Source organism: Quercus robur, chromosome 2 (assembly GCF_932294415.1).
Source record: "Quercus robur chromosome 2, dhQueRobu3.1, whole genome shotgun sequence".
In the NCBI taxonomy this organism is placed as follows: Eukaryota; Viridiplantae; Streptophyta; class Magnoliopsida; order Fagales; family Fagaceae; genus Quercus; species Quercus robur.
In genome coordinates this window covers 68,112,929-68,140,401 of record NC_065535.1, presented here as the reverse complement: position 1 = coordinate 68,140,401, position 27,473 = coordinate 68,112,929, and the positions used below count along the sequence as shown (strand labels likewise).

At 38.5% G+C, this 27,473-nt stretch overlaps 1 protein-coding gene across 1 annotated transcript; it reads left to right on the top strand.

The window, feature by feature from the left end:
* Nucleotides 1-12,626: 12,626 nt before the first annotated feature.
* Nucleotides 12,627-26,874, top strand: LOC126714672 (protein TPLATE). The gene is made up of 7 exons (XM_050414928.1): nucleotides 12,627-13,985; nucleotides 14,946-15,542; nucleotides 22,806-23,167; nucleotides 23,480-23,783; nucleotides 24,472-24,594; nucleotides 25,142-25,597; nucleotides 26,024-26,874. The coding sequence occupies exons 1-7, from the start codon at nucleotides 12,861-12,863 to the stop codon at nucleotides 26,555-26,557; spliced, it is 3,501 nt and encodes a 1,166-aa protein (XP_050270885.1). The 5' UTR covers nucleotides 12,627-12,860; the 3' UTR covers nucleotides 26,558-26,874.
* Nucleotides 26,875-27,473: the final 599 nt, after the last annotated feature.

The following is a 27,473-nucleotide window of genomic DNA, read 5'->3' as shown; positions in this document are numbered from 1 at the left end:
TTAACTTTTTAAAATTTTTAACTTTTCTCGATCCAATGGTAGATATCAAAAGCTAACTTTTTAACTTTTGATTTGAATTATTGAAAGGTATTGCATGGTGCAATAGCCCTGATTATTGTAACGGATCTCAATCCCTGGTGCATCAATCATCATGTCTAACGAATCATTTTCAATAGTAGATAACGTCATTTATGTCATCATATATATATATATATATATATATATATTTGAATATAAGATAGAAATTTTACTTTAGCCTAATTTATGTCATCATTATTGTTGTCATTTTCGTTGTCGTGGTCATCATCATCATCATCATTATCATTCACAACTTGGCATGGAGTAGGGAATAAAGAGAAGATAAGCGTTCAACCCAGACTTCGTTCCATTGAGACTAAGTTTGCCACAACATTGAAGAAAATTTCAATATTCGATGAACCTCAAAACTTCAAGGAAACGATGTCTACACTTGTAAACCTTTTAGAAACAAGTTGTCAATAGTGAAATTGAATACATTTTACAAAATCAAATATGGGAATTAATGGATCTTATACAGTTATACCTAAATGAAAACTTAGGATATAAATGGATATTTAAAAGAAAATTGAAAACTTATAAGTTAACAAGTATAAAGCGAGGCTAATTGGAAAGGATTACAAACAAAAGGAAGGTATGGATTGCTTTGATATTATATATTACTAGATTGTAATCACATACATATGCATGGATATACTTAAAAGATATAAATTAAAATGCATAGTATAATTCTTACATATATAACTTAAATATTATTGATAGTTATTTTTTAAAAAATTTTAAAAAGTCTTATACTATTAGGTAGAAAATGTAAATTGTCCATTTTTTATTTTTTTTTTTATTTTATGTTCATTAATTCTAGACTCTTTGGTTTTTGCACACAATAACTCACTTGGATGGATATTTATGATGTGATCCCACATTTGACTCAAAAATTAAGAAATAAAACTCTCTCTAAAAATAAATAATTTAAGACATATGACGCAAAATTAGATTTCAATTGTATAATTTAATTGGATTTTCTCTCAATTTTGGCTATTAATATATAATACATATAGATATCCAATTATAAGAGTAACAAATGGATCCATTTGTATGTTAATGGATATTGCAGCATTGCATAGCCAGTATACATCAAATGGATTATAAGACTATTGTAGAGATAAGGGCCAAAATTTGTATATTGGGCCTAGGGCTTTGGCCGAGAACGTTGATTGGTCCGAGGATGGATAAACAGTAGTGAGAGTGTTAAGTTCAGAGTCCCATAAGTAACATGCAAGCGGAAAGGCTGGGAAAGGTGGTCCGAGGAGGAATATCTCCTCGGGCAAGCCAAGCATAGATCGAATGCATATCCTATCACTCAAAGTGACCTTCTAGGAAACTCCACTGCTAGGGGTGAGCATTACAGACGCACTGGAAGAGTGGAAGCCAAGAAATATCTAAGGAAAAGCTGTTGCCACTGCATTAAATACTCTGCAGCTAACTTTCTGGTCGCATTTATATGGAGAAGACCCCTGAACAGTGTTGCATTGGCTATCCCAACTCATAAAGGGCTAGAAAGGGTGTCCGATGCAGCAAGCACTCAAGTAGTAGCTTGGATGATCAACAAATGGAGGGTCAAGATCATTAGAAGGGAGATATATAATGTAAGGGACCCCTGACAAAAGGGGGGATCGAAAATTAGAGAGAGAAATTTAAAGAGAAACACAGTAGCAGTCAGGAAATGATCGTGTAATCATACTTAAGAAAAATATACAAGAACTGATCTCCTCTGACCTGTTCGAGGACAACTTTCTTCAGTTGAAATCCATCTACCTTTCTATTCATGTCATTAGAATCTACTTTGTTAGCCATCCAATTCATTTTAGTCTAGTTTTCCAACCCACTCTTTATATATTCATTGTTTTGGATTTTTTGGGTCCGAGCTTATTCATTTTTTGGGCTTGGGATCGAAACTCGGTCCTTACAGAGACTATTTGGGAATTGGGGTGAATCGGTGAAGCTTCTTAAGAGGTTTGATTGACCATTAGAGAACGAAGTTACATCTTACAGCATAAATTGTTATGAATGACAAAATATACTGGTTGATATCTCCCTCAGATGTTTCTAAAAAGAAAAAGAAAAGAAAAAGATATCTCCCTCAGCTCCAATAACGATGAGAGAAAAACTAAAGTAAGAGGTAAGTCCCTAACCTCAAAGTTGAGGCATCAAAGGTGATAGTTTTTAAACTCCTTAAAACAATTGATTTAACCTAGGTGATTAGCCAAGTAGCTACTTAGTCCAATTAAACAAGTCTAGATTATCACAATAACAAAGATCAAATCATGCAGAGCAGCGGAAAATAAATAACACAAGATATGATCACCTAGGAAACCAAACCGATAAAAACCTGGGAAGGATTTTACCTAACTATCCTCAAGGTAAACTTGAATCCACTATCTTGAAAGAATCAAAGTTCATACAATAAGACTTACAAGCCCCCACGCTCGACTTCTTATTGCTACCAACCAGTAGAACTTACTGACACGACCACATGCAAGCTCCGAATCCACGGACTCCTTCTTTCTTGGATTCACCACCAAATACAAGCACACCCGCTTGTGTTTTCTTTAAGTTTCAATGGCAGCAACTGAATTGATCATCAAGGTGTAGATAAATCTTCTCCTTGAAAACCCTAAGTTTGTGTAAAGGAAAGCTCCTCTAGATCTCATAAGAGATTTACACAAACCGCAATATGAGCAACACTAAAACGTGGCTAGGGTTTGCTTTTTATACTTAGGACGAATAAGAAACCCTAAAAACATTTTAAAATAACTAGGACTGAGTTGGAAAATTCTGCAGAAAAAACATTCTGCCCGAGCTTCGATCGATCGAGCCAGGCCGAAAGGCACAATGCTTTCCTGCTTTAACTCGATTCCAACTTTACATAAATGCACAACTTTGAGCTAGACTAAAACACTTTTAAACACATTGTTTTGATCATGATTTGCCAACAATACAAATTAGAGTTCTAAATACATAAAATCCTAAGTCTTTAGAACCTAACAAACTCCCCCTTTGGCAATCCGTGACAAAACACAACTAGAAGCTCAAAGTTTACAAAATAAAAAGCCCTTTACAAAAATAATGCTCATAAAACAAATTCAATCCTAACTACTATCCATCAGTTGCAAGTGTACATAGCAGCTCAATTGAATCAACCTGTATATTTCCTGAAACACTAAACAAAATGCATAACCGCATGTGTGGAAACAATACAAGTAAACAAATTAAATTTTTGATTTCAAACAACACACAATAAAGACATATATCAATGAATAACTCATAAATATAAATCAATAAACAGTTTGAAACAAGAAACATATAAAGTACCAACAAAACAAAAAAATACTCCCCCTAACATGAATATCCCATCAAAAACATGGCAAGAGCTAAAAAGGTAAAGTACAAAGTGAAGCACCTAGATACAATCTAAACTCCACAAGTTCCAACCAAAAAACATATACTCCCCCTGAAAGCAAAAACTCTACAAAGTACTCCCCCTTTTTGTGACGGAATGCCAAAGGGCAAACAAAAATCCATCATCAAAAGGGAAGTGGTCTAAACTGCACCAACTCCGCACGCAAGGCACGGATCTCATCAAGCATGTCCACCAAAATCTGTCCATGAGCAGCCTAAACGGTCAAGACATGATCCAACGTACGACGAATGTCTGAATCATCCAAAGCAGTCGGTGGAGGAACATCATCATCAGCAGCAGCACCCGATGTCTCAGCAGTATCAACACCTGTAGAAGAGGGAGGAGGGGGAACACCACTAGATGACACACCTCTAGGACGTGAAGGAGCAACTCTCAAGTGAGCAGCCCTCTGTCTAAGAAATGTGGCACCTATGGGAGTAACAACATGCACAGGCTCACCAGACGGGAAACCATGTAGACCTAAAAAGAGCAAAATCCTATGAATGAAAATAGGATGAATAAACGCATGCCCTACGGCAGAACTCCTATGAATCTCATTCAAAGAACGAAGGAACAAGTAAGGAAAACTAATAGACGCTCCAGAAAAAAAGGCATACAAAAACACACATCGCTCTAAAGGGATGGTGTGGAAGTGAGAAATAGGCCATAACGAATGACACGCTATCTTAAAGAAAAGATAGGCAGTCTCGATAAGCTCAGCGGACGTGATCCGAGGATCAGAACCCCACTGGATAGATGACCTAGTGATGTATGACATGACAACATCTAATGAGGGTGACTCATCATAGGGATAGACAGGCTCCCGAACAACCGAAACCCCAAGAGCCTCAGCCACTACCCTATAGGTAATGGTGAACTCAACACCTCGTATCCAACTCCTAACAAAGGTGTTGGAATCATAGACGTGGCAAGAGAGATTCGAGAAGAACTCTCTAATCAGGGCGGTCAGGGGTGGATGATCTATCTCTAAGAGAGACAACCAACCTCTAGACTCAAAGTTAACCCTAATGGCCGGATCAAGCTCATCTAACACTACAGCTCGCTCAGCCCATATCTTACGCTTACTGTTCAAGGTATCAAAGGCCTCTTTGCACTTATCATTCCTAAACACCTCACTTCTAGAGGGAGACTCAGAGGAAGTCGAAGGGGTCCTATGGGCTCTAGTTTTCCTAGGCATGGTGCTAGGATAAGGACCCAAACACAGAGCAAAAGAACAAAAACACAAAAGACAAAACCAAGGGCAGACTGCAAGTTAGCACAAAAAAAATACATAATAAAAATCTATATGATGTATGAACAATTTAAATGACATGATGCATGTTCTAATGCAATCCAATTAAGTCAAAAAGTTCAAATTCACAAAATTGGCTTGAACATAGAGGTATTAACACAAAACCCCAAAATTTTGAAAACCACTTGTTCAATTTGAAAGATATTGACGAATTGATCATTAGACATGATAGAATTTAAAAAATAATGACCAAATACATCAATTTAAAAAGCCAATTTCATCAATTTAACTCAATTTTGACAAAATCCCCAATTCGGATCAATTTCAAACCCTAGAATTTCCAATTTTTCAAAAACCACAAAATTGATCAAATTAATCTACAAGAATCATGATAATAGCATCCTAGAACAAAAACCCATTGATCAATTTCACCAAAAAAAGGTTTGAATCATCAAAAACCCCAATATATGAAAAATGCCGAAAATACCCAATACAATGCATGAAAAATGCATGAAAACGTGAAATAAAATGCAAAAGGAAGGGCAAAAAGGACTTACCGGCCTTGAAAGACAAAAAATCTTTGGTGGAGCCTTAGCCAAGTCGGAGAGAGAGGAAAGGTTGAAATTTTTTTGAAAAAGTACCTTTTGAAAAAGACATTCTGACCTTTTAAAAAAAACATGTTTCACGAGTTTCGATCGATCGAAAAATAGCCTCGATCGATCGAAACAGACAAAGACTCTATCAAAACATTTTGAAAAGAGTTCGATCGATCGAAAATCAGTTTCGATCGATCGAAACAGACAGAGGCTCTCTTTAATATTTTTTAAAAATTTTCGATTGATCGAAAAACAGAATGGATCGATCGAAATGGACAGAGGCTCACTAAATTTGAGGAAAAACACAGTTTTTTGAAAAACATTTAGAATCAACTCAAAGCATTGAAATTTAAGAACAAAATGCATGAGTATGTGATGATATGATTTTCAAAACAAGAATTTTAAGCCCAAATTCCGAAAAATAAAATTTCTTACATTCTCCACAAATTTTAAAGTAACAAATTAATTTTGCACAAAATTCAAAGTATTTGCAAAACTTGGTTGGTCAGACCATAAACACACACAATAACATGTACAAAGTTTAGCAAAGAGTAACTCGTGTAGTGTGTGCAATTAGCAAAAGCTTAAGATACATGTGAGGTGATATGTGAATAGCAATCAATCACAAAGTCTACAAAATTCATCACAAAGAATTTAAAAGAGACTATCATCTAAAGAGTTACATCATATAACTCCCACATCTCCTAAATCATAAGCTTGCAATCATGTAAGTTTCTTGTATTTATGCCTCATAATATACATATCAATTTTAAGTCATGTGAGTTTGGCATCAAGCCTAATAATACACACCAATTTTAATTTTAAGAATTAAGTAATTTAAACCGAGGTTTCACCTTATGTTCTTTTTGTGCATGTGCTACACTTTCTCGAGCACAAAATCTTATAATATGCACTAAGGTGTTCATGATTGGCTAGTGAACAGTGGTGAGATGGTTATTTATGTCTTTCTCTAAAAGTTCAAGACCAACATTCAAAAACATGTGATTTCAAGATTAAGACAGAGTAATAAAAAACCATAAACATCTTTCCCGGCAAAATTTGCTATTTAGACTGAATTTAGAAATTTTTTTGGAGAATAGCATGCGCGTCAAACTAATTAGTTAGTTGGACTATTTTTGGAACTCGAGTTTGCCAAACTCGATTTTGGGCTAGAAAGCAAACCCTATAGTGGCGTTTTTTTAGTTCCTATAGCAGCGTTTATAGAAAACGCCACTATAAGGTACATATAGTGGCGTTTTTGACAAACGCCACTAAAAAAAACGTGACTATAGTTTGAATTTTGGGTCGGAACTCGAGTTCCAAAATCAGTCCAACTAACTAAATAGTTTGACGCGCATGCTGTTCACAAAAAAATTTTCTGAAAACAGTCTAAATACCAAATTTTGCCCATCTTTCCCACACAACATGCACTACAAAACTTCAACTAGTAAAGTGCAATAAGTAAACTCATCAAAGTTAAACAAGATACAAAAGACATGTTATGTGAAAATAAATTGACCAATCTTGTTCTCAAAAATCAAGAAGAATAGTACAAAACAAAATTTGCTTCTTTTTCTTCCTTTTTTTTTTTTTAATAAAAAAAAAACACCTAGAATAAAATGCATGAATGTTATGCAATGCAAATCCTAGAAAACAAAAAACACAACAAAACCAAAGAACAATGGTCACAAAGGATAGAGCAATGCAGTACAAGGACCAAGAAGACCAAGACAGATCAGGTACACAGAATCACACCAATTACTTGACAAAGAGTCTCAAACTTACTTCTATCAAGAGGTTTGGTGAAAATGTCGGCATTCTGACGTTCAGTAGAAATATACTTAAGACACACAATCTTTCTTTCAACAAGATCCCTAATGAAGTGATACCTAATCTCTATGTGCTTAGTCTTAAAATGTTGAACAAGGTTCTTAGATATGTCAATAGCACTAGAGTTATCACAGTAAACCACCATGGTATCTTGGGATATCCCATAATCAGTTAAAACCTTTTTCATTCAAAGAAGTTGTGAGCAACAACTTCCAGCAGCAATATATTCTGCCTCGGCAGTAGACAATGACACATAATTTTGCTTTTTACTCATCCAAGCAACAAGATTAGCATCAACGTAAAAACACCTACCAGTGGTGCTTTTTCTATCATCAACATTACCAGCCCAATCAAAATTAGAAAAACCAGCAAGAGACAGATTAGACTCTTTACTATAAAATAATCCATAATCACAAGTTCCAGCAATATATTTAATTATTCTTTTGACAGCATTTAACTGTGAAACTTTAGGATTAGATTGAAATCTAGAACAAATACCAACACTAAATGCAATATCAGGTCGACTAGGAGTCAAATATAAAAGACATCCAATCAAACTTCTGTATAATGTAACATCAACAGACTCACCTGATGGATCATTTGTTAATTTTGCATTGGCGGCCATTGGTGTTCTAGCATGGGCAGCATTGTCCAGTCCAAATCTCTTGACTAGATTCTTTGCATATTTTGCTTGGTTGATGTAGATCCCTGAGTCCGTTTGTTTCACCTGTAAACCCAAGAAATAAGTTAGTTCACCAACCATACTCATTTCAAACATCACCTTCATTTCATCTACAAAAGAATGAGCAAGAGAGTCATTAGTAGCACCAAAAACAATATCATCTACATAAATTTAAGCTACAACAAAACTGTTCTTATCCTTTCTTATGAAGAGAGTAGTGTCTGCAAATCCCCTTTTGAAGCCATGCTCAGTGAGATATGCAGTCAATCTATCATACCAAGCTCGTGGAGCTTGTTTCAAACCATACAGTGCTCTCTTCAATTTATACACATCATCCGATCTATGAGGGTCAACAAAGCCTTTAGGTTGTTCAACATATACTTCTTCTTGCAGCATTCTATTCAAGAAAGCACTTTTGACATCCATTTGATATAGCTTGAAGTTCAGATGACTAGCTATAGCTAACAGTATCCTAATGAATTCTAATCTTGCTACCGGAGCAAAGGTCTCATCATAGTCAATCCCTTTCACTTGTGTGTAGTCTTGAGCAACAAGTCTTGATTTATTTTTTATAACAGTGCCATATTCATCTAACTTGTTCTTAAAGATCCATTTGGTTCCAATTACATTTACACCCTTTGGTCTAGGAACTAATTTCCACACATCATTCCGAACAAATTGATGAAGTTCTTCATGCATAGAGTTTACCCAATCAGCATCTTGAAGTGCCTCATCTACTTTTTTCGGTTCGAATTGGAACAGATAGCATGAGTGTGTAATTACACTTAAGGCTTTTGACCTTAATCTCATGTTGTCATTCAGACTTCTCAATATATTTGAGGAAGGATGATTAAGCCTTACTCTAGAGGAAGGACATTTAACTAGAGATGTGGATGTACCTTTCTGTTCTGATGAAGGACTAAAATCATGTTGAACTTGTTGAGTTTCATGAACTGGAATGGATGGTTCAGGACTTGATGGCACATAAATTGCATCATTCAACATCATTAGCTCCTCATCATTATGTTTCCCAACATAATCAACAGGAAGTGAGTCATTAACCTCCATAGGCTTATCTTGAACCGGAGTAGTACTTTCTGAATGTGCTTCTGGACATACTTCATCATTGATCACAACATTTGACGATTCCATGACAGTTTTGGTTCTCAGATTATACACTCTATATGCTCTACTAGTAGAGGAGTACCCTAGGAAATATCCCTTGTCACTCTTTGCATCAAATTTCTCTAGGTTCTCTCTATCATGTAGAATGTAACAATCACTGCCAAATATTCTGAAATACTTAACGACTGACTTCTTTCCTCTCCAAAGTTCATAAGGAGTCTTCTTGGAATCAAGTCTGAAATACACCCGGTTGAGTGTATGGCAAGCAGTGTTAACTGTTTCTCCCCAGAAAGATTTTGGCAATTTTTTTATTGTGCAACATGACACGTGCCATCTCTTGAACGGTCCTATTTTTCCGTTCAACTATTCCATTTTGTTGCGGTGTCTTGGGTGATGAGAACTCTTGATGTGTGCCCTGTTCATTGCAGAAGGTAGCTAGCTTGGCATTCTTAAATTCTCTTCCATGGTCACTTCTGATTCTGGCTACCACAGTATCTTTTTCAACCTACAATTTCTTACACAGATGTATCATTTTCTCAGGAGCCTCAGCTTTATCTTTCAAAAGCACAACCCAAGTATATCTGGTAAAGTCATCCATAACCATTAGAATATACTTCTTTCCTCCTAAACTCTGAACTCGAGCAGGACCCATAAGATCAATGTGCAGTAACTCCAGAGGTTTTGAAGTTTGAACACTAGCCACAGAAGGATGTTTAGATTTTATCTGTTTACCTATCTGACATGGTCCACATATGCACTTATCTATCTTCTCAAACTTAGGTAAACCAACAACAGCATCACATTTGAAAATCTTTTGTAACTGCTTATGACTTGCATGCTCCAATCGTTGATGCCACAAATCAACTTGATCAATTTTTACACTAAAACACTTGTTGCTTATGCTTGGTGTCAATCCATAACAGTTGTCCGCTGTCCTTACACCAACACACATACAATCACCTTCTCCATCAAGTATCTCACATTCATACTTAGTGTAGAGAACATTTAGTCTATTGTCGCAAATCTGACTGATGCTGAGTAAATTTGCCTTCAGTCCATCAACATACCAAACATCTTCAAAGACCGGTAACCCTGGGATGTCCACAGTTCCAATGCCTCTTATGATAGATTTGATTCCATCTCCAAAAGTGATTATCCCAATCTTTCCTTTAAAGAGGGTCTTGAATAATCCTTTGTTTCCTGTCATATGCCTGGAACAACCACTATCCAAATACCAAAGACAAGAATCACGTGCCTTTAAGGCGGTTAAGGCAGTATAACACAAATAATTATTACCACATATGATAAGACCAAGACGTTCAAGGAAAGATTTAACAAACTCAACAAGAGACAAATGCACAAAGTAAGCAAGTTGATGAATAAGCAAAAAGAATTTCCAAGAGTCCATAACAAAGGGGTCAAGGATCAGCTCAGTGATCAAAGGATCAATAACAAAAGAGCAACCCGCTCTGATACCACTTGATAGTTTTTAGACTCCTTAAAACAATTGATTTAACCTAGGTGATTAGCCAAGTAGTTACTTAGTCCAATTAAACAAGTCTAAGTTATCACAATAACAAAGATCAAATCATGCAAAGCAGCGGAAAATAAATAACACAAAATATGATCACCCAGGGAACTAAACCGGCAAAAACCTAGGAAGGATTTGACCTAGCTATCCTCAAGGTAAACTTGAATCCACTATCTTGAAAGAATCGAAGTTCATACAATAAGACTTACAAGCCTCCACGCTCAACTTCTTTTTGCTATCAACCAGTAGAACTTACTGACACGACCACGTGCAAACTCCGAATCCATGGACTCCTTCTTTCTTGGATTCACTACCAGATACAAGCACACCCGCTTATGTTTTCTTTAAGCTTTAATGGCAGCAACTGAATTGATCATCAAGGTGTAGAAAAATCTTCTCCTTGAAAACTCTAAGTTTGTGTAAAGGAAAGCTCCTCTAGATCTCACAAGAGATTTACACAAACCGCAATATGAGCAACACTAAAATGTGGCTAGGGTTTGCCTTTTATACTTAGAACAAATAAGAAACCCTAAAAACGTTTTAAAACAACTAGGGCTGAGTTGAAAAATTCTGCAGAAAAAACATTCTGCCTGAGCTTCGATCGATCGATCGAGCCAGGCCGAAAGGCACAATACTTTCTTGTTTTAACTCGATTCCAACTTTACATAAATGCACAACTTTGAGCTAGACTAAAACACTTCTAAACATATTGTTTTGATCATGGTTTGCTAACAATACAAATTAGAGTTCTAAATACATAAAATCCTAAGTCTTTAGAACCTAACAAAAGAAAGTATACAATTGTACTTCTAGTTTTAAAATTTTTTTCCCTCACAAATCTATGTATTTAAACTTTATGTATTGCTTTTTAAATATATTATTATTTCTAATTAGACATGTACTTTTGTCCAACGTATATTTTAAACAAAACATGCTTATAAAAATATTTTAAGTTATTGTTAACCGGTGTTCTCGTGCATTCATTAAAAAAGCCTCAAAACTCTTCTTATGTCAAATACCAATCAGCACTTTAACCTAATAATAATAATAATAATAATAATAAATGATTATAAAATAGACATCATAAGTTAAAATTCAATTGTATCTATTACCCAAAAAAAAAAAAACACTTAAAAAGTTTCCACCTGCCCTAAGAAGTAGGAAAAACTAATAAAAATATATTAATTTCAAAAAGAAAGTGGCTTGACTACATTACAAAATTCTATCTTAATACATGCACAAAAACACCCATAGCAGACCCAATAATCTATACCAAAAAAATCTTATTGGACAACAAAGTTTAATATAATGGAGAAATTTGTTATATATATATATATATATATATATATATATTTTATATCAGGTGAGACAGAAGGGCTTATAATTCATCACAAGGGTTGGATTGGCCAAGAAGTAAGCCAAGATTAAATAACCAAAAAAGAAAAACCCTCTTTTAAATGTATTTTTTAAATTTTGGTTAAAGTTTTTATTTGTACCTTAAATTCAAAAAATACATTTTGTAAAATATTATATTTTCATTTACCTGTCAATAAATTTATTTCCCACATAAAAAAGTAATTTTTTGTAAACTTATCACAATCAATTTATTGTCTATAAAATATATAAATATAAATATATAAATATATATATATATTTATTTATTTACAAACAAAAGAGTTCCAACAGCCCCTTCCTTCTTCCTCAATCCAAAATGACCCTTAAACTCATTAGAGAAGAAATTTAAAAATTTTAAGTTTTAGTAGTGATGAAGTATTTGAAGGATAATAAGTATGAATTTTAAGTAACAAAGGCCAAAATATGACACCAATTCTTACCAAATATTTTTATACTTGTTAAGAGAGTAAATTGTGGACAAAATGAATACAAATTTGCCAAATTAATTATTATAAAAATATTATGAAAATTATTATAAAAATATTGTGACGTCACAATATTATTAGCACATTACTAAAATTAAAATTATATAAAAATGTTGTATTTGTACTTTGTATTTATTATAAAAATATATATATATATATATTGTTTTTGTAATATTTTATAAACTTTTATTTTTTATTTTTATAGTTTCTTTAAAAATTTTCCCTTCCCCATTGCCAACCGGCCCCTGACACAAGTTGACAGAGCCACCATGGCCGCATTTCTCAACAAAAACAGCTTAAGCTAAACTCCCACACACACACACACACACTCCCTTCCCATCTCTCCTCCAAAAATCCAATCCTCTTCGTTCCTCATGTCCAACATTTCCAATTATTTCAATTCCTAACCCAAAACCAAACAAAACAAAACAAATCCTCTATACTTCAATCTCCCCTCTATTTACAATCATGGACATCCTCTACGCTCAGATCCAAGCCGACCTCCGCTCCAACGACGCTCTCCGCCAAACTGGAGCTCTCCTCCAAGCCCTCCAGCAGTCCGCCGCCGGTCGCGACATTTCCATCCTCGCCAAATCCGCCGTCGAAGAAATCGTCGCTTCCCCTGCCTCCGCCGTCTCCAAAAAGCTCGCCTTCGATCTCATCCGCTCCACTCGTCTCACCTCCGACCTCTGGGACACCGTCATCACCGGCGTTCGCTCCGATCTCGATTTCCCTGACCCTGACGTCACCGCCGCCGCAATCTCCATCCTCTCCGCCCTCCCTTCCCACCGGCTCTCCAAGCTCCTCACCGACTCCACCAAAGAGATCAACACCTGCTTCGATTCCAGCAGCGATAACCTCCGCTTCTCCATCACCGAAACCCTAGGTTGCATTCTCGCTCGCGACGACGTCGTTACGCTATGCGAGAACAGTGTTAGCCTCCTCGACCGAGTCTCCACCTGGTGGACTCGGATCGGCCTCAACATGCTTGATAGATCCGATAACGTCTCCAAAGTCGCATTCGAATCCGTCGGGAGGTTGTTCCAAGAGTTCGATTCGAAGCGGATGAGTAGGTTGGCCGGAGATAAGCTCGTCGATAGCGAGAACTCGCTTGCGATTCGATCCAATTGGGTTTCTTCAATGGTGGACTTCGTGTGGAAGAAGCGGAATGCGTTGATGGCCAGGTCTTTGGTATTGCCGGTGGAGAGCTTCAGAGCTACGGTGTTTCCGATAGTGTATGCGGTCAAGGCTGTCGCTTCAGATGCCGTTGAAGTCATTCGGAAGCTATCAAAATCTTCTTCTTCTTCAACTAGTAGTGTATTGGATTCAAATGCGGAAAGGTTCGTCGGGGTTTCGGACGTGGTTTCGCATTTGGCACCGTTCTTGGCTTCGTCATTGGATCCGGCATTGATCTACGAAGTCGGGATTAACATGTTGTATTTGGCTGATGTACCTGGAGGAAAGACCGAGTGGGCTTCGCTTTCCATCATTGCGATTCTCACGCTTTGGGATAGGCAGGAATTCTCTTCTGCCAGAGAGAGTATTGTTAGGGCTGTTGTTACCAATCTACACCTTCTTGATCTTCATATGCAGGTGCACGTGCTCATTTTTCTTTTCTATGGGTGTTATTATTTACTGTTGAATTTGAATTTTTCATGTATTTGGTGTGTACATTGTAGTTTACAATACTGTGGAGTGGTTGTCATGGAAATTCTTGGGTCGAGTTTGAGTTGCCAATTTGTGGTTTAAAGAGTTGCACTTTACCCGTAATTGTATTTGCATTTAGTTCATGAGTTTAGGCTTTCTTTTTGAAGCAGGTGATTTACATAAGTGGATTTTAACAATGGGTAAAACTTAATTACAGTTCCTTAGGTGCATTATATTAGGTTTTCCCATTAAATTCAAGCACGTAGCTACATTGAAGTTGATTGTCCTTGGAAAAGATAACACTTTTTGCATTTTATTTGGTCAATGCAACCATGTGTTTGAATTTTGGAGAACCTACTGAATTGCACCTAAGTAATTGTAACTAAGTTTTGCACTTTAACGATTTGGGGATGAAAGGATATTGGTAGATTGGTAGAGTGCAATTTTTCAAACCTTTTGAAGCACATGTTGGTAAATCAATTAGCCATTAAAAAATAATTAGTGCCTGAGCTTTAGAAGCTAAAATTGTAGTCACTTTGGCGAGGATAGAGAATGAAACCTGAAAAAACTATGTTCTTGGTTAGTACTATTGAGTTGTGAGCTTAATGCGCTTTATTATTGAAGAATTTCCAGTTAATGAGCTGATGAATGAGAATGTATTGTTTTTTTATGAGCTTCTTATATAGATTAGAAGTGTAAATTGGCGGTCTTATTCAAGGCTTTAGTGCTACTTAAAAAGGAGGAATAAATGGACAAGCCATGTAAAAGTGGTTAAAACATGTGTAACTCTAGCAGCAAGGTTTTTTATATATTATTTTGTGGTGGAATTGGAAATACTTACAAGTTATCGATGTGTGAGGGTTGAGTTTTGAGCGTGGTCTCAAATTTTAAATCTTCTTTTTGTAGGTTTCATTGTTTAGGAGGTTGCTTCTTATGGTGAGAAACTTGAGGGCAGAATCAGATCGCATGCATGCTTTGGCTTGCATTTGTAGGACAGCTCTCTGTGTTGATCTATTTGCAAAGGAAAGCGTTCGAAGAGGTCAGAAACCTCTTGCAGGAACTGATATTGCTTCACTTTTTGAGGATGCAAGAATAAGAGATGATCTTAATAGTGTAACAAGTAAAAGCTTATTTAGGGAGGAGTTAGTAGCATCACTGGTGGAAAGTTGCTTTCAGTTGTCCCTACCTTTGCCTGAACAAAAGAACTCAGGCATGGAGAGCAGGGTCATTGGAGCTTTAGCATATGGAACTGGTTATGGTGCTCTGAATTGGACGGAGCCTGCTTTGGAAGTTGTGGAAGTGTGTAGACCTTGTGTCAAGTGGGATTGTGATGGTCGGACCTATGCAATTGATTGCTACCTGAAGTTGCTTGTTAGGTTGTGCCATATCTATGATACGAGGGGTGGTGTAAAGAGGGTGAAAGATGGAGCTTCTCAAGATCAAATTTTAAATGAGACAAGGTTGCAAAAATTACAACGTGAACTTGTGAAAGATCTACGTGAGGTATGTGAACTCCAGTTGAACAATTATATTTACACTTACTAATGATGTAACATCTTGGCAATGCATGTGGCTGCTGCAATTCCTCACTCATTATATTTTTTTTGATAAGTAAGAAAGATATATTATAAAAGCTACCTCATGAAAACACAAGGCAGAACAGAAATTACAGAGAAGGAAACAAACAAAAAGAGAGGAGAAGAAAAAAAAGAAAACAAACGGAGACAACACAAAGCAAATTAATTACAGAGAAGAGAACTAAGGAACATAGGGATAGAATCACTAGAGGTGAGTCCCCAAGCCCTAGACCAATCAAAAAGAGAACCACTAAAGTAAGCGAGCAGCTGGTCATCAGACTTGTCCCTATCCTCAAAAGTACGCCAATTACGCTCCCTCCAAATACACCACATTAGGCACAACGGAGCTAGATTCCAAACGCCAGAAGAATGCTTTCCAAACCAACTCCACCAACCTAAAAGCATATCTGCAACAGATCTTGGCAAAACCCAAGAAATCCCAAAGGATCTAAAAACCATGCTCCACAACAAATAAGCTTTGTCACAATGGAGAAGCAAATGATTCACCGACTCCCCATTACAACGGCACAAAATGCACCAATCTACAAAATCAAATCCTCTATACCGCAAAATATCTCCTGTAAGAATCTTCTCCCAAGCCGCAGTCCAAACGAAGAAGGAGACGTGAGTAGGAGCCTTAACCTTCCAAATACCTTTCCAAGGAAAGGTAATAGGCAAGGAGCTTCGGAGCTTATTGTAGAACGAGCGGATGTCAAAAACCCCTTTCTTCGTCAATTTCCAAACCATGCGGTCTCCTTGCTCAGATTGAGGTAAGTTAGAACCCATGATTTGAAGGAAATCATCCACCACACCCGTCTCCCAATCATTTGGATTCCTAAGTAAAAGAACCTTCCAACTTCTCCGCGCCTCGGTCCCCAAACGTTCAAGAGACGAGGCCACCGAAGCCTCTCTATTAGAAGCAATCCCGTACACTACCGGGAAAGAAAGATGGAGTGGTGAGTCCCCACACCACTGGTCCGTCCAAAACTTCACTCTATCCCCCACCCCTACCTCAAACCGGATGTGTTTGCTAAACACCTCCCATCCTTTTCGGATACTTCTCCATAAGCCACACCCATGAACACCCCTGCCCAGTTTGGAAGACCAACCCCCCCACTCTTCCCCAAACTTCAAAGCCACCACCCTCCTCCAAAGACGAGTCTCCTCAACCCCAAACCGCCATAGCCATTTTCCTAGTAAGGCTTTGTTAAACGTAGATAACTTCCTTATACCCAAACCACCATTAACCTTAGGAGCACACACCTTATCCCATCCCACCAAATGAAGCTTGGATTCCCCCCACAAGAAGTCCCTCTGAATCTTCTCAATCTTATTAGCCACATGCGAAGGGATGGTAAAAAGGGATAAAAAGTAAGTAGGAAGGTTGGAGAGCGTACTCTTAATCAGCGTCAATCTACCACCTTTAGACAAATACAACTTCTTCCACCCGGCCAACTTCCGACTAATTTTTTCCAGAATAGGATTCCAAATAGAAGGGGACTTATGGGCAGCCCCCAACGGCATACCAAGATAGGTCATAGGCAAAGACCCAATCCGGCAACCCAGGATCTCTGCCAAGGCATGAATATTGTTAACCTCCCCTACAGGAACCAACTCACTCTTTAAGACATTAACCTTCAAACCTGTGACAGCCTGGAAACAAAGGAGAAGCATACGCACATGAAGGATCTGCTCCACATCCGCATCACAGAAAAGGATAGTATCATCCGCAAACAAAAGATGCGAGACACACTCCCCTACACCTCGTCTGCCTATAGCCTGAAAACCCCTGATCAATCCAGCACCTTCAACTCTTTTCATCATCCTACTTAAGACCTCCATTATAACTAAAAACAACATAGGAGATAGCGGATCCCCTTGTCTTAGGCCTCTCGTGCTCCCAAAAAAGTCAGCTGGAGCCCCATTAATCAAAATAGAGAACTGGACAGTTGAAATACAAGTGCGAATCCAACTACACCACTTCTCCCCAAAGCCCATTCTCTTTAAAAGATCCAGAAGAGCCTCCCAATTCACATGATCGTAAGCTTTCTCAATGTCTAGCTTACAAATAACCCCCGGGATCTTACTCTTCACACGACTATCAACACACTCATTAGCAATAAGAACAGAGTCGAGAATCTGTCTACCTCCCACAAAACTATTTTGAGACTCAGAAATTAATTGATCTAAGACCCGTTTCATACGGTTTGCCAAAACCTTAGACAAGATCTTATACAAGCTCCCCACCAGGCTGATGGGACGGAAATCTCTAATATTAGAAGCATCGATTTTCTTGGGGATAAGAGCTATAAAGGTAGCGTTCAAAGATCTCTCAAACTTATTGTGCTGAAAAAATTCCTCAAAAACTGCTAGAACATCCCTTTCCACCACTCTCCAACAATGGTGGAAAAAAGCCATAGAGAAGCCATCAGGACCTGGAGCTTTATCTCCAGCCAGCTCATTAACGGCTAAAAGAATCTCCTCCTGCTCAAACCTCCTTTCAAGCCAACCCCTCTCCAACCCATCAAGCTGATCAAACTCCAAACCTTCCACAAAAGGCCTCCACTCCTCTGACTCGTGGTACAAATTTTTATAAAAATTTACTACCTGAGCAGTCACCTCGGATTCCTCCTCATAAATCACCCCGTCCACCTCCACAAAACTCAGATGATTAAACCGTCTACGGGAATTAGCCACCTTATGGAAAAATTTAGTATTTTTATCTCCTTCCTTAAGCCATAGCATCCTTGATTTCTGTCTCCAAGATATTTCTTCCATAGAGAGAAGATTTTCCACTTCCGATCTCATCACAGCTCTCTCACAAATCTCTGCCTCTGAGAGGCCAATCTCCCCTTCCTTGACATCTAACGATTTCAAAGTCTCTAATAAATGAGTCTTTTTGCGACCAACATGACCAAACTCCAATCGGTTCCACTGAACGATGTCCTCTTTCAAAGCCTTCAACTTTTTGGCAAAAACAAAACTAGGAGTGCCAGAGAAAGAATGCCGACTCCACCAAGACTGAACTCTATCGGTAAACCCATCCGTCTTAAGCCACATATTCTCAAACCTAAACGGACTTTTCCCCCTCGCCATTCCCCCTACCTCCACTAGAATAGGAAAATGGTCAGAAACAGGACGAGGAAGAATCCGTTGGGTCACATCCGGATATTGCTCCTCCCAATCATGAGACACCAAAACTCTGTCAATCCTGGACATCGAAGGCCTCTCTGACCCGCTAGACCAAGTAAAGCTCCCTCCCTCCAAAGGCAAATCTATCAAATTAAGATCCTCAATGAACTCCGAAAAAAGTTCCATCGCCGGAGTGAGACGGGAATTACCCAACCGTTCACTAGGGAAGCGGACAATATTGAAATCCCCAATGCAACACCAAGGGACATTCCAATAATGCTGAACACCTGCCAACTCATCCCACATTAACCCCCTCGCATTGTTATCTATTGGGCCATAAACCCCCGAACACGCCCAACTGAAACCGTCCCCCACCCCTTGCCACCGAATAGACACAGAGAAAGAGCCCACCAAAACCTCCGTCCTCTCTAAAACCCTTCTATCCCACATCATCACAACCCCTCCGGCCGTCTGGACAGCATCCAAGGCCACCCAATCCACATAGGGACAGCTCCACAAATTACCTACCATCTGTCTATCCATACCAGAAAGTTTAGTTTCTTGAAGGCATATAACATCACACTTCCACTCACGCAAACAATTCTTCACTACCAAACGTTTCCGACAGTCATTCAGCCCCCTAACATTCCAAGAGAGAATTTTTAAATGCATAAAGACATAAAGTCCCCGGCTGAAAAGAATCTCAGCAACCAGCCACTACCTACCATCGTAGTTAACCGAAGACTGCAAGTTCCTCAGCTCTCTCTTTCCCTTGTCCTTATTGATAACCACTTTCCTAGATTCTGTAACTTTCCTATTTAGCACTTTGGCAGCCTCCGTCTCCCTCTCAAGCTTCTGTAACAAAGCAATGCATAGCTTTTCATGACGGCACAAAGGCAGCCCCACCAATTTACTAAAACCAGGGAGCCTATTCTTCACCCATCTAGTAGTATCCTGAGTATCCACACACTCCACTGCCTGGTTATCCCGGTTCAGCTCATCTGACAGAGGTAACCCACCGGGAGTGATAGCCAGCAGAGGAATAGGTGAACTAACTTCACCACCCAAACCCATATCAGAAAAATTCACCCCTTCCTCCACCAAAGAACACACCCCAGGGACAACACTCAAAGCCATTGTGGGTAACTCCGCTGCTCTGGTTTGCTCAAATACAAGGGCCGTTTTCGGCGGGACAGCACTATTGTCCAAGCCACCTTGTAAAAAACCTTCAACCGGTGACCATGGAAGCAAGATATCTGACTTACCCAGTGACAACGTGGACTCATCGGAACTAGTTCCGACAAGGAAGGAGTCGTCGGCCTTGCCCTTTAAAAACGAAGGCAGGACAGGGCTGATTCCGGCGAAAAAATGGCCATCGGCCTTAACCTGGGCCACCGCGAGCTCGTCGGAGCTTGTGCCGGCGGAGAAAGAACCATCGGCCACCACCTGAGCCACCGCGAGCTCGTCGGAGCATGCGCCGGCGGAGAAAAGACCATCGGCCGCCATCACCTGAGCCACCGCGAGCTCGTCGGAGCATGCGCCGGCGGAAAAAGGACCATCGGCCACCACCTGAGCCACCGCGAGCTCGTCGGAGCATGCGCCGGCAGAGAAAAGACCATCGGCCACCACCTGAGCCACCGCAAGCTCGTCGGAGCAAGATCCGGCGCAGGAAGGACCGTCGTCCTTACCCTGTAACGGCGTGGGCTCGCCGGAACTAGTACCGGTAAAGCCATCGGCCTCACCAGAAGCTAGCAAAGACATGACGGAGGACGACACCCCTGACTCTGAATCTGCTTCCAACGGGACTTGGGCTAAAGCTCCTTCTTCACCAGCCCAAGAACTCTCTCCCACTTCAACAAAACTTGGGCCTGAAAAAAGACCCTCTCTAGTGCCTGGGCTTGTTCCAAGGCCCATAAAAGGCTTAACTACAGCCTGATTAGAGCTCCGTTGAATCCATTTAAGAGCCTTAGAAGTCTCTCTTCCAGATTCACGTGAATCCCCTCTGCACTTCGTATCTCCCCCTTTCTTTCTATCCCAGAAAACCCGTCTCCTCCCCATCACATCAACCTCCACGACAAGACCTCTCCCAGACCAGCAGGATCTCCTAGCATCACTCTTCTTCCCCATAACAAAATCTTTTGAATTCAAATTAATACTAGGGAAACGTAGCCTAGTGGCTGCCAGGTTTTGCTCACCAACCTCTGCCACCTCATGAGAGCAAAGCTCCCTCCTAGCTCCTCCCACCACCTCCATCCTGTCATATTTCACCAACGGTAAGTCCCCCTCTTTAACACCAGAGATTCTCAGATTCACTCCCATCTTCTCCTCCCCTATCTGTGGTAACTTCCTTTTGGCAATGGTTCCTAGTTGCTTTGGTTGCTTCCTTTCCTCTATTCTTCCATGTAAACCTTGCACAACTTCAGCAAAAGTTCTAGAACCTACAGCCTCCAAGTTAGACCTATGCACTTGAGGAATGAATTTGGGAAATCCATTTCCTCCCACTGCATATTGAGAAGGGTTCAGTAGTTTTCTAAGTTCAAGGCCAAAAGCCCTCCAACCAAGACTCTCTTTGCCTTCTGGAATGATAATCGACCTCCTAGACCCACCCGCTTTGAGCTCAGTCAACAGCAAGAACTGACCAGCAGAGTTGTAACTCCATTGGAGAGTAAAAGCTGTGTCACCTTCTCTAAAAATAAAAAACAGTTTGGAACTCACCCCAATAACAAGGTGTTCTATGCTAGACATCAGCCATTGTGCTGCATTCCTACCCAAAAAGACTGATCTCATAAAGAATTTGCCCCTCTCAAAAATCTTTAACATGAAATAACGACCCCCTTCCTCTAAAACTAAATGAAAAAATTTTGACTCAATGAAGAATTTACGGACTCCCCCCATGTAAACTGCTCTAAGCAAATCAAATAATGGTGTCTCACTTTGGCTCCTATTCTAGCTCAACTTTTTTAACATCTACAAGAAGTATACCACCAAGATCTTTCATTCTCAAGCTCTCTTCGTGCTCAAAGATCCAAGGCTGCCTAAGCCCCAAATGCTCTTGGATTCACAGCTCAAACTTCCAATGCAAATAATGCAAGCCCGCCCCAGCACAAAAAACTGCACCTAGATCTTCACTCCCTATCTCATCCTCTATAGTTTGGGAACCAGTGGTGGTACACTCATCAAAAAAATAGAGCTTGAGTTTCCTCCTGCACTAAAAAAATATGACTCAGAAAATTTGGACTATAAATTGATTTTGCATCGTATCCACTCATTATATTTGTATTTATTACTTAAAAGAATTATGGTTATTTCATGTGTTGTAGTTTTTCATTTGCGGTACCTTTTTTTAAGGAAGGGAAAAAAAAAATACTGCACAGAAGAAAAAGAATGGTACGGTTCTTGTTATATAATACTATATTACTATGTTTTTCTCGAAATTATATCATAATCAGAAATGATTGAATCAAACTGACATTGATGAGGCTACAAGGCTATGTCCTCTTGTGTGCTACACTGCATGTTGTCAGTAGTTTATTCATGTTTTATGTTTTTTTTTTCGTAATAATTTGAATTTTATCAATAAGCTGATCTTATGAGTGATGCTGATGGGTGATTCCACAGGCTGTTAACCGACAAATGTGGTGCTAAAGAAAGCATTTTATAGCATAGCTATGTATATTATCTATATATAAGCTAACAGAAAGATTCAATGAATCTTAAACTTGATGCTTGAAACACACGGTCATATTGGGTGCAGGAGCCACTTCTTGTTTTTTTCTTCCTGCAACTGCTATCGGATTTCTTAGGAATTATGGAAATGCTTGTTTAGAGGAAGGCGTTATCATCTTCAAAACAAAAGATGGTCATTATTTGTTGACTGATTTTCTATTCCTTGATGTTTATCCTTTCTTTTGTTGTTATTTCTTTGTGTCCACACTGTTTTCTTTATTATTACTACCCAATTCCTAGGTCTTAATCATCTTTGTCATTTCTGTATAATGGATATTGAATTGCCTTTATTTATTTTGCATGTCATCTTGAACTGTTGTCCATTTGGCAGGTGAATACCCCAAGAATATGTGCTCGCCTTATTTGGGCTATTGCAGAACACATTGACCTAGAAGGATTGGACCCACTTCTAGCTGATGACCCTGATGATCCGCTTAACATCATTATAGCAAATATTCACAAAGTTTTGTTCAACATAGATTCATCTGCAGATACAACAAATAGGCTTCAAGATGTTCAGGCAGTTATTTTATGTGCTCAGCGGCTGGGATCACGTAACCCTAGGGCTGGGCAATTACTGATTAAAGAACTTGAAGAGTTCAGAAGCAGTAATTTGTCTGATTCTGTCAATAAGCATCAGAGCCGCATGATATTGCAGAGAATTAAATATGTTACAAGTCATCCAGATAGCAGGTTAGCATGTTTCATATTTTCACTTTGCCTATTATGTTCCTTATTTGCATTCGATGTTTCTGTATTAATTCTCCCCCCAAAAAGCAAAAAAAATGTTGATGTTGTACTGTAATGTACTATCTGATTACGGATTTGTTCACAAGTCAAACAGAGCCTGTTGGAGTGGCAGACAAGAATGATTGCTAAACAGTTGTAGTTTGGCTTTTCTGTGATTTTCAGCCTTTTTTTTATTTTTTTATTTCTTAACAAGCATCTCAGTAATTTAATAGCATTGAGATTGTTGAAGATTTGGATGGTTTGTATCTTTTTCAGGTGGTCAGCGGTTAGTGAAGCCAGGGGAGATTACCCATTTAGCCACCACAAACTAACTGTTCAATTTTATGAGGCAGCTGCAGCTCAGGATAGAAAGTTGGAAGGATTGGTTCACAAGGCTATTTTAGAGCTTTGGAGGCCAGAACCTAGTGAATTAACTCTTTTGCTGACAAAAGGAGTTGACTCTACTTCACTGAAAGTTCCTCCAACTGCAATTTCTTTGACTGGTAGCAGTGATCCATGCTATGTTGAAGCATACCATTTAGCAGACTCAAGTGATGGAAGGATCACTCTGCATTTAAAGGTGGAATATTATCTACTTCTAACTATTACAAATATTTGTGGAGGTCCTTTTATTTATGGTTCTCATTAATATGCAATATAATACCAATTCAAACTCATAAAAAATGCAAAATAGGACTCATTTAAGATTTCAAGATACTTGCATGGCATGTTGCCACAGTTCCATTTTCGGTGAGAAGAATGAAACAATGACCATATATGGTATGGAGTGTGTTTGTTTGTGGTTCGAAGGTAGCTAGGAATTCACTTCGCTTGAACTCACAAAATTGCTAATTTTCATGAGCTTGTTAACAATCACCTCCTTTTGATAACACACTTTATGGAGCGTACCTGATATTATATTGTGAATTTGCACGATAAAATGTGTACACAGTTTAAGTGGGTAGGACTTGTAAAAAAAAAGGGTGGGTAGGAGCTTATTAGTCTTTCATGTTAGTTTATTACATAAGCTCCCATGTATCCTAAACAGCTCATTGCCTGGTACACACAATTAATCATGTGCTTCCTATTTTGAACAGCTTGAGGTTGCCTGAAAGAATTAATAGTATTAGGTTTAAATTCACTTAAATGAGACTGCTTTAAGGGATGAAAAGTATTACTCTTTCTTTGTAGGATACAAGCTATTGTGTTTATTGCTCTGGTTTTGTGCTTGATTGAAACATTATCAACAATTGATGAACATGTTGCAGGTCTTAAATTTAACTGAGCTTGAACTAAATCGAGTGGACATTCGAGTTGGGTTGTCTGGGGCATTATATTATATGGATGGGTCTCCTCAAGCAGTTCGGCAGCTGCGTAATCTTGTTTCACAGGTTTTATTTCCCTGCCTTTAAATTGCATCTTTTTTTATACCTCTTTTTTTTTTTTCTTTTTTTTTTTGGTGTGGGGGGGAAGAGTGGGGTTTGTTGAGTATTTGCCTTAGCAGCTCATCTTATTGGGGGGTTTTTAGAGCCTTCTCCAGTTTTCCTTTAAATGATAGTCTTTCTTAGTCAATGAAATTGTTTTTGATCAATCCCTTAGTATACATATGGTGGGGTCCATAGTTACGAGTATTGTGTCTGTTACCAGGTTTTAACAGGCTTTAGTGATCAGAATGTGTGGAGTTCCTAACTATTATTTTCCATTCATTTTTTTGGCCATAATCTTGGCATTCCCTTGATGGATGCCATCTTCTAAAATTAGTGTGACATGAAGGAGTTGCTGCCTTGTAGTCCATTTTCCTAATGATGTTATTTGTAACATCCTGTACTATCCAGTGTAATCTTATTTTCACTGTAATACAAACTTCCCCCCACTGCACAAAAAGATTCTATTTTTTTGTGAGTTTTTTGTTATCCATTTTCCTGATGTTATTTGTAGGATCCAGTACTGTCCAGTGTAACGGTGGGTGTAACTCATTTTGAGAGATGTGCCCTTTGGGTGCAAGTATTATATTATCCATTCTATGGGAGTGGTGCTGCAGCAGATTATGAAGGTGACTACACTGAAGAGGATCCGCAAATCATGAGACAAAAGAGAAGCTTAAGGCCTGAGCTAGGAGAGCCTATTATTTTGAGATGTCAACCTTACAAAATTCCGCTGACTGAGCTTCTTTTGCCGCATAAAATCTCTCCTGTTGAATTTTTCCGCCTATGGCCCAGTTTGCCAGCAGTAATAGAGTACACTGGTACATATACATATGAAGGAAGTGGCTTCAAGGCTACGGCTGCACAGCAGTATGGTGAATCACCTTTCTTAAGTGGACTGAAATCTTTGTCCTCTAAGCCATTCCACAGAGTTTGTTCACATATTATCCGGACTGTGGCAGGGTTTCAGGTATAGTTTTCTTGATATATGAGTCAACAATCTCTTTTGCAGTTCATTTTCTTATTCTAGTTTTGTCCTACTGTTTAGTTGTCATTTCTCTAGTGAAACCACTTTTGGTATTTCTTAGACCTATCTTGAATTCAAGTTCTAATTGGAGCACAAATCTGTCAGTGGCAAATTTCAATTTTGGCTTTGATACGTTCTTTTCAGAAACTAAGAATTTCTGATAATTAGTGGAACTTGGTAAAAATAATTGAATATCACTTCTTGACTAGGATCTTAAATGGTTGAAAGTTCAAAGTATTTGGAGCTGAAATTATATGTGAAATATATATTTATTTTGTGGGATTAGACCAGTGCCATTCTTCCTACATGCTATTTTCTTGGAACAAATTATTGAAAGAAAATATAAATTAATTCACTGTATTGAAACAGCTTTGTTTTGCTGCAAAAACTTGGTATGGCGGTTTTCTGGGCATGATGATCTTTGGTGCCAGTGAAGTGAGCAGAAATGTGGATTTGGGAGATGAGACAACCACCATGATGTGCAAATTTGTGGTTAGAGCCTCTGATGCATCAATTACAAAGGAGATTGGATCAGATCTACAGGGATGGTTGGATGATCTTACTGATGGGGGTGTGGAGTACATGCCCGAAGATGAAGTGAAGGTGGCCGCTGTTGAGAGGCTTAGGATCTCAATGGAAAGAATTGCCTTACTGAAAGCAGCCCAACCACGACCGAAGACTCCAAAATCTGATGATGAAAACGAGGATGAAGATGAGGAAGATGAGGATAAAAAGAAGAAAAAGAAGGAAAAGAAGAAAGATGGTGAAGAAGATGGAAAAACGAAGGGACCTTCAACCTTGTCAAAGTTAACTGCAGAGGAGGTTGAGCATCGTGCTCTTCAAGCTGCAGTGCTCCAGGAGTGGCACATGTTGTGTAAAGAGAGGAACCAAAGTCAAAATTAATCATTCTTTAAAAAAGAAAAAGAAAAAAGGATACGAATATATTCTTTGTATTCACTATTCATAGGTATTCTTTTTGTGATAAATGATTTAGGTGGTAGTTGAAAATTTGACAACAGAGTGCTCTCGTGTCTTTGCTTTTCTCCCCTTTTTTTTTTCTACATATTTAACCCCTTGGGGAAGTCCCTTGTACATCTTGTATCGGCTTGTCATTGGTATGGTGTTCACTTTGAGAAATTGATTCACTTGTTAGAAATATGATTTGTGATTAGTATTTCTTATATAGCAGATGTAATTCCACTTTGAAATTTCATTTCTTCTGTACACTCTTGTGATTGTTTAGAAGAAATTTGTTGTTGACATTTGGAATTGCTTGTTGATCTGGTGCATTAAAATTTATACTAGTGCTCTTTGCTTGCCTATCATCTATTACCTGCTTTCTAATGAGCCACGACATGGCTTCTTCTCCAGGCTATATTATAGAATGTAGACCCAAATCCAGAATCTGAGCAAATGATGGGTCTAAGTGTCCCAACTCCTAGCCGTCGAACTTGAAGTTTTGAACCTTGATCTCCGGTTTTAAACAATTATTTACACTTAGATCATACCAAATGTTGATTCTCAAAAAAGAAAAAGAAATATATATTTTACCAGATGTTAAATTGTCAGCTCGCGGGAAAATTTGCCTTTGTACATATTTTTTCAGCTTGTCTTTCTACTGGACTATAGTGTCTACTGTCTATCTAAGAAGGTAAAGCAATTTCTTCATCAGATTTTTTGGATAATTTGACAGGTGCAACAATAGGAGAGGGAGAATTTGATCCCTAAAATGTCTCTGTGGAATGCACCAAGAAATGTCAATTGAATTACAAGATTATTAGTGATTTCTTTGTTAGTTGATTGCCCACATATTAGATAC

Bases quoted from the DNA above. Each gene is read 5' to 3' on its own strand.
- LOC126714672 (XM_050414928.1), top strand. From the start codon at position 12,861: ATGGACATCCTCTACGCTCAGATCCAAGCCGACCTCCGCTCCAACGAC. The intron at 15,543-22,805 runs GTATGTGAACTC...TCCATTTGGCAG, and splicing joins TTGTGAAAGATCTACGTGAG to GTGAATACCCCAAGAATATG. The intron at 23,168-23,479 runs GTTAGCATGTTT...TATCTTTTTCAG, and splicing joins ACAAGTCATCCAGATAGCAG to GTGGTCAGCGGTTAGTGAAG.